Genomic DNA, 13118 nt, shown 5'->3' with positions numbered 1-13118 from the left:
TTATGACAAATTTGATATTTTCAATGTTTATAAAGGATAATTATGATATTTTAAAATTAGATTGGACAAATATAATATTTTAATGTCTATAAAGAATGTATACGAAATTCACCGCAAAAGTTATAATATATTAAAAGAAAATTTCTTAAATATTTTCCAAAAAATAGCTAAAAATAAAAAATAAAAAAAATCTCAAAATAGCCATCATTTTAATAGGCAACCAACTACAAAAAATTTTGGTGGCATGTGATTATTATTTTATGCTAAAATGATGCCGGTTTTGAAAAATTAGAGTGTGAAAAATGTCATTAATTGTGAAAATCTGTAAAAAACATTGTATTTTCTGAAAAAGCATGTATCATCATGTCAAGTTGACTGCGAAAAACAAAGATTGTACACTACGAAATTCAGAACTCATACTGCATAAAACAATAGAACAATTTATCTTATAAGAAAGTATTTTGTTAAAAAAAAACACAATTAAATCCATTTGTCTAATTTTTTAAGCCAACTTTAATACATTTTTTGTCTGGTTTCACTAGAAAATTTTCCAATTTACCCTTTCTGTTATTGGTAACAAAACTTGAGTTTGTTCTTCCTTAAACATGCTCTATGGTATGTACCTACTATGTTTGTTCTCAATTTTTCATATTTTATGTGTAAATTATGAGTACTGGCTTTCCTCGATCATAGACTATCATTTATAGTGCTAGTCTATGGAATCTTAACAACCTCCCAAGTTACAAGGGTCGATGCTTCGTATTGTCCATCATAACATGTTGGTGTTATGGTGCCCTTTCTTTATATTGGGATGTTGTTTTCATCTTTTTGTTGGCACTTTGAAGACCATTGCTTCTACTCCATGAATTATAACCATTGGAATGTAACTTGTTGGTCACTTACGTGCATTTATGTCTTAATCATAATAGTTTAATTTTATATTATCTTGAAATGTATTCTCAATCATTTTTCATATATACTTTTAAGGGAGAGCCCAAATGTTGGTACAATGTTTATGGTAGTAAAGCTAGTTGTTTTGAGAAGCTATGTCATTGTTGTATATCATGACATTTCCTATTAAAAATATTTAATTCCTTGCCTTATTAGTGTTGCTGATCTGGAATTTCCATTTTACGACAAATGATGTGAAACATCATTCAATCTACAACCTGACTTGCTCTTTCAGTTTGTTACTATATTGAATCAATTTGTTCTACAAGAACATAATGTTCCAATTTACAGTGTATTATAGGTGGACAGCTGAAGTTAAAGGTGAATGTTATTTTAATCTTGTTTGGAGGATTAAAGGATGTATAACACCAACTTTACTTCTACATTATGTTTTTTGTCCTTAACAATTTAGCAGCTCCTTTCACCTATTTGTACAAACCTTTCCTGGTGGTGTGAGATTGAGGGGTGATCTTACTGTTTTGCTCTTCATCCACCCAAAAAAACATAAATCAATTGAAATTCTTACTTTAATTCATAGGACAGTTTTAATTTTATATATATATATATATATATATATATATATATATATATATATATATATATATATATATATATATATATATATATAATTTTATCAAGGTTGTAGAACTCGCTACTCGGTGCCTGCTCGGCCGACTGCCGAGTAGCGAGTACTCGGGAGTACTCGGGAAGTACTCGGATTCGGTAATTCATGTAGAAATATTTTTAGGAAAATTATATATGTCAAAATCATAAGTTAAAATCATAATTTGATTGAAATATATAACAAAATTAGATACATGTGAATACATAAAAACTAAAATATATACAACTCTCTTAATTCGTGAATAATTACTAAAAATTTAAGATATATATATATATATATATATATATATATATATATATATATATATATGTAGTAATAATCACATGTGTGTTAAATAATAAATCATTAAGTGTATTATACATATTAATCTTGAAATTCTTTATTTTTTTTCTCTTTTTATGAAAATTTTGACCCTTTGACCGAGTTTGACCAAGTAGGCCGAGTTTGACTTTGTTGACCGAGTAGGTCCGAGTAAGAGCGAGTAGACCCGAGTTTTGACCGAGGTTGACCGAGTTTGACTTAATCTGAGTTTTTGCCGAGTTCACATAACTCGTCTCGGTGGAGGGCCGATTCCGAGTACTCGGCCGAGTAGGCCAGTTTTGCAACACTGAATTTTATACAACAGTTTAGAGCACCTCAAATTTAGCCTAGTAGCCAGAGTTTAGGAACAAATAACTAAAAATGATGTTGGAACTTGGATGTTTGGACCTCAAATGAGATGATGGTGCTACTAGAAGGAAGAATAATTTTTTTGTTGGACAAGTTATATTTGGTCTTATAATAGTAAAATACTGATTGATCATGTCTTATGAACAATTGCACGTTTAATAACACTAATATGTGATGCTAAAAAATAAAAATACTTTATTCCGTGCGGTTTTCCTCTCTATTTCCACTCCTAACAAGAATCAATAAACCAATTAATCATCTAGCAAAAACCAAAATAAGAAGAGTAATGTCCTCTAAAAAAATGTTACAAAAAGCTTTAAACAGGAAGTGTAAAACATTAGCACTCTGAAAAAGTCCCAAGATGAAACAAATATATACAAGACTTGACATCAAGGGACAAGTTCTATTGACTCTGTATCATCCTTATTCACAATCAATGTTAGTTCCTCTGCTCTCTTAGATTCATTAATCCAATCAGTTTTTATCAACGTATACACCATCAATAACGCACAAGCAACTTGTGATGCAACCAACCCTAGCCATAATCCCTGGTAACCCATCTTCAAGATGAAAGCCATCACAATTGACATAGGAAGTCCTATAAGGTAAAAAGCAGCTATGTTTATCCTCACCCCGACTTTGGGTCTAGCTGAACCAGTCAACACCCCACAAGCCGCCGTTTGCAGGGCATTTCCCACTTCAGCGAAGCCCATAATAGGTAGTGATGAAGAAAGCAAGACAAGGATTTGTGTTTCACGAGTGTACAATATTCCAAGAACATTTCTCAAAGCAATATATATTATAGAGATTACAAGTCCATATATAAATGCGATTGAAATCCCGACTCCTGCAGCCCACTGTGCACGAGCTGGTTGCCCAGCTCCTAACTCATGTCCTACGCGTTGCGATATGCTCATACTCAAAGAAAATGGTAACACATAGACGATGCCTGTTAGCTGCATTATGATCCCAGTTGCAGCTACACAAGACTCAGGGTTCTCTAGCAATCCGCTAAGAAAAAGAATGATTTCATACCACCACCACTCCAAACAAACCGAGCATACACTGGGGATGGCTAGACTCAACAATGGCCCCCAACCTTTTAAAAGAAACACCATGTTGGTTGTTGCAACCCAAGGTTTGATTGCTACTTTTGATAGGTAAAGATATAGCACCAAACCAATATTCATGTTATATGTGAAGCATGTGGATGCCAATGCAATGCCCTTCATCCCTAGGTTTAAATAAGTAATAAGAAAGTAATTTATGGGGATATGTAAGATTGTAGCGCAAGTGGCAGAAATGGTGGCAGGTGAATTCAACCCTTGCGTCCTCAAAAAGGAACGCAATGGTAGAAGGTGTGCCAAGGCTGGGAGTTCTGGGAGAGAGAACACTAAGTATGATGCTGCAACCTTTGTGATAACACGGTCTTGACCAAGGCCTTGTAGAACAGGCTCGATGTTTAGCCATAGAAATGTGATGGGAATGGAAATAAGCAAGAGGAGAAAGAACGTTTTAATGTAGATTTGGCTAACGACTGAATATCTTTTGGCTCCGTAGGCTTGAAAACAAATGGGATCCATTCCCATGCATAGTCCTTTCATGATTGAGAAGCCTGTGATATTTGCAAAACCAATGGCTAAAGCTCCTCCTGCTAGTTCAGATTTTCCCATGTGGCTTAAAAAGAGCATGGAGATTACGGATTTCGAAAATACAAGGAAGGTGGTTGTTGCCACTGGACATGCTGATGTTCCTAGTAATATTAGTTCTTCAACCACCTACATCACAAACAAATTCAGAATATATCAATTTTTCTCAGTCACAAAGTAAACTTAACCTTTTATAAACCACATATTTTGACAAAATATTTAACTTTCCTTTTGAACGGCAAAAAAATATTTAATTATAACCGGAAATGATCATAAACATACATGTATTAATTAATAATCTTAAGGCTGTAAACGAACCGAACAAACACAAACACGAGTTTATTCATTTTCGTTCGTTTGTTCGACTATTTAAACGAACGAACATGAATAAACTTTTTGTTCGTGGTGGTTTGTTAATTTGTTTAGCTAACTTATACAAACAAACACGAACGAACTGGTAAACGAACGAATCTTTTTGTTTATGTTTGTTCGTTTACGTTCATTAAGTTGCTAAACGAATCGCTACACACGATTATAAATTAACGAACTTCAAAAAAACATAAATAAATATATATATATATATATATATATATATATATATATATATATATATATATATATATATATATATATATATATATAAGCCTAAACATCCAAATCAATAATCGTAAAAGTTCATTGTTAACATTTCTCATTGATCGTACTTATTTGTGTCAATTTTGATATTTTTATGAACTCTAGAAGTTTTAAAACTTAAATCACAATCGGAAGTGCCACTTTCACTCTCACTAGTTAAATTATACATAGTTTATTATATTATATATACATATATATTAAATAACATATTGTTGGGTTAAGATGTCTAAGATAATAACTAAATTGGTATAAACTTGAAAATAGAAGCAAAATCTTTTTTGGATTTTCCTCATAACCAGAAATAGCTAGAAATAATATTAGGAGAGAGAGAGAGAGAGAGAGAAAGAGAGAGAGAGAAAGAGAGAGAGAGAGAAATGATTTTTTAATATATTATGCGATTAATATATTAACTGGGAATAGATAATTGATATGTTAATTTATTATGTGATTAATAAGTTAACATGCTATCAATAGTTACATAATTAATTCGTTAATTTATATGGTTAATAAATTAATAAGAAATCAAATAGAATTAATTAAATACTAATCAGAATTAATCTGAAATTAATTTGGGATTAATTGGAATTAGTTAAAGGTGCAAGGGGTGAATTGTAATTGTTTAATATTTATCTAAACTAAATAAGTAGAGGGAATCACTTAAAATGAAACTTCGACACCTTATGTATTTATCACCTTATGTCTTTACGTCTCACTTAATACCCGACACAAGGTAAATGTACAAATAACATAAGAAAACCCATTGTAAAAGATGACATTTGGCCATGGTTTTCGACCGTGGCACGACTTGTTACGGGTTTTTTCAGGTTACAAATTTCAATATAAGATTTGAATCATTTAAAATGAAACCTCAATACCTTTTGTCTCGCTTAATAACGGACCCGTTTCAAAAAGAGGACATTTGCCCACCATTTTAGGCCGTCGCACTAATTGTCACTTTTTTTATGTAAAACCGATGTGAATGTGTGAAGTCTGATATGCAATGGTGACTTGTTTTCGGTAAACTATCGTGGAAACAATCATGTGAATTAGTTTATGACATTTAGTGACGAGAAATATGACGAGAAGACCCAGTTTTCAAAAACCGACGCCATAACACAATTTTTACTAGTGCTAAGCTCATAACTAAATTGATATAAACTTGAAAATAGAAGCAATGTCCTTTTTGAGTTGCACTCATAACCAGGAATAGGTAGAAATGATATTAGGAGAGAGAGAGAGAGAGAGAGAGAGAGAGAGAGATAATTTGTTAATATATTATGTGATTAATATATTAATTTGGAATAGATAATTAATATGTTAATTTGTTATGTGATTAATAAATTAACATGAGATTAATAGTTAAATAATTTACTTGTTAATTTATATGGTTAATAAATTAATAAGAAATCAATTAGAATTAATTAACTATTAATCTGAAATTAATTCGGGATTAATTGAAATTAGTTAAAGGTGCAACGGATGAATTGTAATTGTTCAATAGTTGAACAAAAGAAGCAATTCTAGAACCATCCATGGTATGGACGGTTTTGGCTTGATTCCTAAGGTTTCTAGAAGCATCATGGATGCAGATAAGGAAAAGATTTGAAATGAGATTAAATCTATTATTTAATTAATTCAAATCAAATTTTTCCAGCAAGTTACCTAAACTATAAATAGGACCCATTGGCTCATTATTTTGGTTCATGACCTTCCTAAGAAGCATCAGAATGAAATTTCTTCCTCTCTCCTCTTCATTCGAAGGTTTTGGATACAAACCACTAGAGGTACTAAACTTTTGATGCTTGATTTCCAAGGTTTTCAAGAAGACTATTTGTGTGATTATTTACTACAATAATCAAGATGTATGTAACCCTAATCCTATGTATTTTTCGATTATAACAGGTTACCATTAGGGTTCTTGATGTTCATAGTTTATTGTTATCATTAAAGAAAACATAGATCAAAATAGGTTACATGTGAACTTAAGAGTTAACTAATTTTCTGCCTTATGCATAGATTTATAAAGAATAAAACCTATCACATAATAATAATAATAATAATAATAATAATAATAATAAACAAACATAAATGAGGTCACATTAATGAACGTCCACAAATGCAAATTAACAAACAAGGATATTGTTTATATTTGTTTGTTTAACTGCTCAAACAAAAAATCTTGTTAATATTCATTTATTTATCAAATAGAAAAACATAAACGAATTTTTCATTGAACAGTTCTTATACAATCCTGATTGATATTGATAATGACAATAAATGAACTTAACTATGACGGCCTAGGAACATTTCTTAAATCGAGAGAGAAATGAAAATCTCAAACAATTAAGAATACTAATAATGCATGGAACACTCTAAAATTTAATGAATTTACATATAAAGCATTTCATTTTTAATATAAAGTTACCATTTTATTCAATGACTTAACTCTATAAAGTTCAACTCTATATTTAAAAATAAAAAGTAAAAAATTGTTTTTTCCCTCGTTAAACAATTCAATGATCAATATTAAACTCCAAATCAATTGAATATAAACTTGGTATCTTATTATAATTGAGTTTCACCTAATGGATGTTAATTAGGTCTTTCATCTCATTCAAACATTTCATTAAACCATGCATAATGGATGTACTTATTAGGTATAGTATATTACAATGAGGGATGGAAATATATGATATCTTGTTTTTGAAAAATGAAAATTATTTATATTGTCATCGAAAATAGATGTATATTCCTACTTTTATTCATTATGTAATTGTTGTAGTATAAACTATGATGTATACTTCTATTTTTCTAGCCATTATTTTAAGGAAGTATCTAAATTTTAAAATTCAAAATTAACCATATACCTTATGTCATATGTCAAAAATCTTGTATTGAAATCGCATACCAGAGTGCTAGAATGCATGATGACAACATTCCTTTTGGAACGATCATAAGATGGAGAAGCACAAATAGGTGGTAGTAATAAAAGTTAGTATTGAATAATTAAACCAACACAAAAGATAAAGATACCGAAGAAGAATATTGAGAAGAAAGAATAATGAGCTACTGAGGACCAAAATGAAGTCTAAGGGCAAACGATCAAATAAACGGTTGATAATACAAAAGGTTAGTCGTACTTGTTTAACAGTCAATCATTTGCAATACTATTTTTAGGCCCCAAAATCTACTCTGAAATTATATATTTTTCTCAAATGAGAGTTGTGCTAGGAATAAGAATTCGATAAACAAACATAATAAAGATGTGAAGAAAAAAATAAGAACACAACGATCTACATGGTTTACTCGATCAGAGTGATCATGCTAACCCATATGTGAACTAAAGAGATTTTTATTAGATTTGTAGTTGCCACAATCTTTCTGCTTAGAGTTACAAACGTATAAGGAGATCTACTTATAATGAAAAAAATTGCCTAGGATTGCTTGTAAGCCATGACGTATAAGCCTAAAACATCACCATCGGGTCTGACCCTATGCTCTAAGCCCTACAACTAAACTGTTTGGCACCACACACCACAAAATCGAGCATTGTAGAACTTTTGATAAGTATCACAAACCTTATGCTCAAGCATCGTAGAACTACATTATAGCTGACAACATAGATCATACTCCACAACGCAACAATATTCCACTTAGAGGTTGATCAACCAATCTACACCTATGCAATTCATTAAACCTAATCTCTCTCTAGCCCAAACCATCTCTTCATGTATCTTGAAGGTCGGTTGAAACCATACATAAGCTTCAACTTCTTTATTGTCACAACCTTACTAAACATATGTGATATGTCTGAAAATTATAATGGTACTTCATATGGATATGTCTTGTTCTTTTGTGAAATGGATTCTTCGCAAGAAAACTACCATGTGGTTATTACAATCTTTCTTTCCCAATGTTACTCCTTCCCAGTCCTCTTTACATACATACATACATACATACATACATACATACATACATACATACATATATATATATATATATATATATATATATATATATATATATGGTTTGGTTCACCATAAAACCAAATTATACAACTTAACTACAAAGCCTCATTAAAATGACTCATGTTCATTTATGAACATAAGTCATGTTGATGTTCATATATAAACATATGTTTTTTTTAAGTGGACTTTTCTAGCAAGGGTTTCCAAGCCACTTTAGCACACCGACTAATCGCATACTAGAAACATGAGGCTATATGACTAATATCGCGGAGTTAATATAAATGAACCTTCATAGCCACAAGGGCTAAGTAGTGACATAATTTGAACACCGGTTAATGGGTTGCTCATTATATCTTCTACATGTCTTATCAAGTCACCATAAATCCAAATGGTAGAGATGAACATATGTTTATAATTGAACATTGGTCATTTACATGTATAAACCACAAGGTCACCAAATGAAACTTCCATCGATTTGTTCCCCTCATGCCTTGAACATAAAGGTAATCAAAGTAATTATACTTTTAGTAAATTATTACCTAATTAACCATATGTGCTCTAGTGGTATTTCGTTTTGTTAGAAAATGTGCAACTACGGTTGAGAGTCCAATTCATATTTTGGACAAAAATGTAGAAATATAGATTTAAGAGTAGATTAAAAGTTTTTTTAATTAAACTATTACTTAATTTGCATCAACCTACAATAATATTTGGTACACCAGCATAAGCTTAATTTGTATGGCCATTCACAAGCATGCATTACTTTTCAGAAATTAAACTGGGAAAGATGGGAATCATGTGATGCTAGTTACATTGGTTTAAGTACACATAATTAGTTATATATATTAAACGGGGAAAAAGTTAACTATGATAATTGCTACTTACCGAATAAAAGCAAACTTTGTTGGTATGTACCACCAACTTTTTGCAATCAGGAAAATAAATTGCTTAGAGAACAATAAAAACTACTTGAAAAGTACAAATCCGACTCAAGCCAATAAAAAATTGTTAAGTTGTATCTTATAATTTGGTGTAAATGATATAATACTTACAACTTGGTGACTTTTTCCCTAACCTTTTTCAAAACTTTTGTGGTCCGGAAAAAAGTTTGAGAATCTTTCATAATGGAAAAGTTGATGGTCCAAGTAATTTTGATTTATTTGTGGTAACTAACGGGCACAAAATCATTGTACATAGATCGATCTGGTTGGCATTGATGGGGTTTATCTTGCAGCATTTTGTGTATTGGGATTATAATGTCAATGGTAACTCGATGTTACCTTTCCTTAGCACTGCAATTCCTTTGAATGTACTTCCAGTGTAGAAAAGTAAATCATTCTTGCGATTATTAATTAAATTTATCATCTTCAACCAAATTACAGGTGCAAATCACAAATGAACTAATTAAGGGTTTAGTTTCATTCAGTTATGAACGAATTACCATGTAATGTTACATTAATTCTGAAACAATGTGATATCCGTAATATTAATTATTCACCCACGTTATTGCTTTGTATATGAGCATTGACAAATGCTATCTTTTTACACTTCGATAAATATATGTAACTTCAGATAAGGTGTGCATGAAGTAGATGAGTAGCTTAAAAGAACACTGAAAAATACGTGGAAAAGCAGAACACTAAGTTTACAAATCAACAAGTGAAAGAATGGAGATTTTCTAGTAAGCATTTGATATTATGTGGAAACTGACCGACATCAAAACAATTTGGAATGTTACACATGATCAGCTAACCCCAACTAGGCCACTTGTATAAACCATAAACATGAAAATGCATTAAGATATATGACATTTATGCACTCAAATTAAGGTTTATCATCTCAGAGCTTAATCCATGATTTGAATCCTAAGCCTCTAACTCCGTATAGTAGATACATATATATACATAGAGAGAGAGAGAGAGAGAGAGAGAGAGAGAGAGAGAGAGTAACCTTATGTAGAAGTACTTGTCTGCGAAGAGGATTACAGTAGTTATCTTCTCTTGCTCCATGAATTCCATTATCTTGAATCTTTGATGGTTGTTTCTTTTGTTTAATCTTTTCATGATTGATTACAATGACAGTACCAGTATCCCTAGGCCCTGCTTCATTTACATCCATCATGCACATGCCCGCTTTTGAAACAGACACTGGAGATAACTCACTGAAAATAGTTCGTGTGTTTTGTCGTGAGAAATATTAAAGAAATAGAGAGCTCAGAGGAAGGAACTGGTGCGTGGTTACAGAGTGGAATGAGAGTGGATTTCATAAAGAATATTATTTGAATGAATTCAAAGGAAAAGTATTCCTTCGGAAATGATGGGCTGTTTTCATGGGTGTACAGAAATAAATAATAATATCCTCAAGCATAAAATAATATGATGTTCAGAAGAACTAAAATGCCTTTTTTATGAATATATATGCGAACCTTAAAATCTTCGAAGTAGGTTCTGCTGGTTCGTCGTTTAATACTTGGCTGTGAACTTCTTCCTCGACCATGGCCTTGGAAGTGTTGAAAGACAAAAGATGAGGGCACACATGCATATGTTACAACTCAACTCCAAGTCATCAACACATGATTGAATGCATTCGCCAATGCATTTCCATTTTTCTCCAACAGAGAAAAAATAACTATTTGAGCTCTTATTCAGTAAGGCATTATCATTCTTAAAATGCATCCATATATACAACGATGCTCAATGTTTGGTGACAATAAGCATTGTTATGTTCAATGCTTTACGTGCATGCCATGATTAGCCTAGAAAGATATCTAAAATGTTAATATAATATAACTAGCTCGGCACATTATATGTATATGGTTATAAAGTTTTGCAATTTGCGGTTAATAAATTTGTAATTCAAATTTCTTGGTTTGGGAAATCACGGCTACAACTTTGAATAAAAATATTTACATACAAAAAAAAAATTAACGACCGAAATGTTGGTGATTTTAATGTTATTAACATATTTACATTTAGTGTAGTCAATATTTCATTTTAGATAAGTTGAGTTCTGTTTAACTGTATTTTGAGACAGGGTGCGAAGTGCACACTTGGGTTGTTGGAGTTTTTAGTGTACCAAACATTTTGTGTTACTAGAACTAATATATGAGCCAAGGGTTTATAGTTTGTACATTATATTATATGTTTGGTGTATGCGAAGTAAACACATATATAAGATTCAATTATAAGTCGGTATTAAAAAAAATAACGGAGGTCAAGGGGATCGCGCCCCCTTGCGGGGTTCAAGGAGCAGAGCCCCTAGCGGTGGTCCCGCTGTCAAGTATAGATACGGCTAATTTAGTTTTGGAAAATCTGAATTTTAAAGGGTTATTATGGTAAAGTTCTAGTGGATTATTATGGTAAAATTTGCAAACTGCGTTAGTTTTGGAAACTCTTGATCATACCACTAATTCTGAGATTACTTGACTAATTACGAATACGAAAATCATAACTGTCAAGTATAAATAAATCCTTTATCTTTGAGCCGCAACACACTTTTCTCAGCTCTATATCTTCTCTGACGAACTCAGAATTCTTCTAGCAATTTGGCTTGCATTTTTTTTTGTCTAGATTCGTAAGTGTTCCTTTGGATTATCTTAAACTGAATTTCTTGTAACTCGGGCATAAGGTAGAAATATCAATTCGGAAAGCGAACCTGAGTGATCCATAGGGAATCCATATTTCCACCCTAAACCCTTCTTAACCCTAACATATAACTAATATTGTAATGCCCACAATTCGGGTTAAACGTTTAGAGTATAATAATAATAATAATTATACATTTTATTGAACAATTAAATCATTGATTATAGTAATTGTTCTTCATAAGTGTTACGAGCTAATAATATTTATCGTTTACTCGATATGTAAACAAATATTATTAGTGTATAATATTTATAGAAAACCTTAATATAAAATTTATCGTCAAGCGATAAAATAACATTAAAAATAAAAGATTATTTAGGATAAATGATCTTAACAAAATTTGTAGTAGTCGTAATAAAAATTCTGTGAGTATAAAGAACGCCTAACTCTGACTTTGTATGAGAAAGTTATGATTTTTCTAAGTTTTGTGTTCAAACCGATACGACAACGTGTTTCATGAACAGTGAATCGGAGATAGGTTGCTTATTAGTCTAAGTGATCTAAACGAAAGTTGTAGTAATCGTAAAAATGAAAGTGTGCATATAAAGAACGCCAAGTCTGACTTCGTATGAGGAAATTATAATTTTTCGTAATGACACGGTACATAAGTATGTGTCACAGAGTACGGAATAAAGATCGGTCGCTCGTTAAACAAAACTATCTAAACGAAAGTTGAAGTCCATGTAATTACGAGTCTGTCGATATAGATAACGTCAAGAACGGAGATCGTATGCGAAAGATATGGATGAAACTTGGTCCCTACTCTTCAGATGCAGTGAATTCGATACAGACTTGTAAAGTTGAGATAGAATGATAATTAGCCGATGAGTCTAAATGAAAGTTGTAGTACCCGTCGATACAAAGTCAGAGATATAAAGAAACTCAAACACGGAGCTCGTACGCAAAAGATACATACAAAACTTGGTCCATACTCAAAGGACGAGTATGTTCAGCCTTCTATAAATATAGTGTCATT

At 31.5% G+C, this 13118-nt stretch overlaps 1 protein-coding gene across 1 annotated transcript; it reads right to left on the bottom strand.

Moving 5' to 3' along the window:
- Positions 1 to 2496: 2496 nt before the first annotated feature.
- Positions 2497 to 10986, bottom strand: LOC145117172 (protein DETOXIFICATION 53-like). Its single transcript, XM_079053473.1, has 3 exons — positions 10924 to 10986; positions 10449 to 10659; positions 2497 to 4023 (listed from the first exon to the last, which is right to left on the bottom strand). The coding sequence occupies exons 2-3, from the start codon at positions 10623 to 10625 to the stop codon at positions 2635 to 2637; spliced, it is 1566 nt and encodes a 521-aa protein (XP_078909599.1). The 5' UTR covers positions 10626 to 10659; positions 10924 to 10986; the 3' UTR covers positions 2497 to 2634.
- Positions 10987 to 13118: the final 2132 nt, after the last annotated feature.

This window comes from Lactuca virosa, chromosome 5 (assembly GCF_052849685.1).
Source record: "Lactuca virosa cultivar CGN04683 chromosome 5, Lactuca_virosa_CGN04683_v6, whole genome shotgun sequence".
Lineage (NCBI taxonomy): Eukaryota > Viridiplantae > Streptophyta > Magnoliopsida > Asterales > Asteraceae > Lactuca > Lactuca virosa.
Note: the sequence above shows the minus strand (reverse complement) of the source record. Positions and strands in the feature narration are given on the sequence as shown.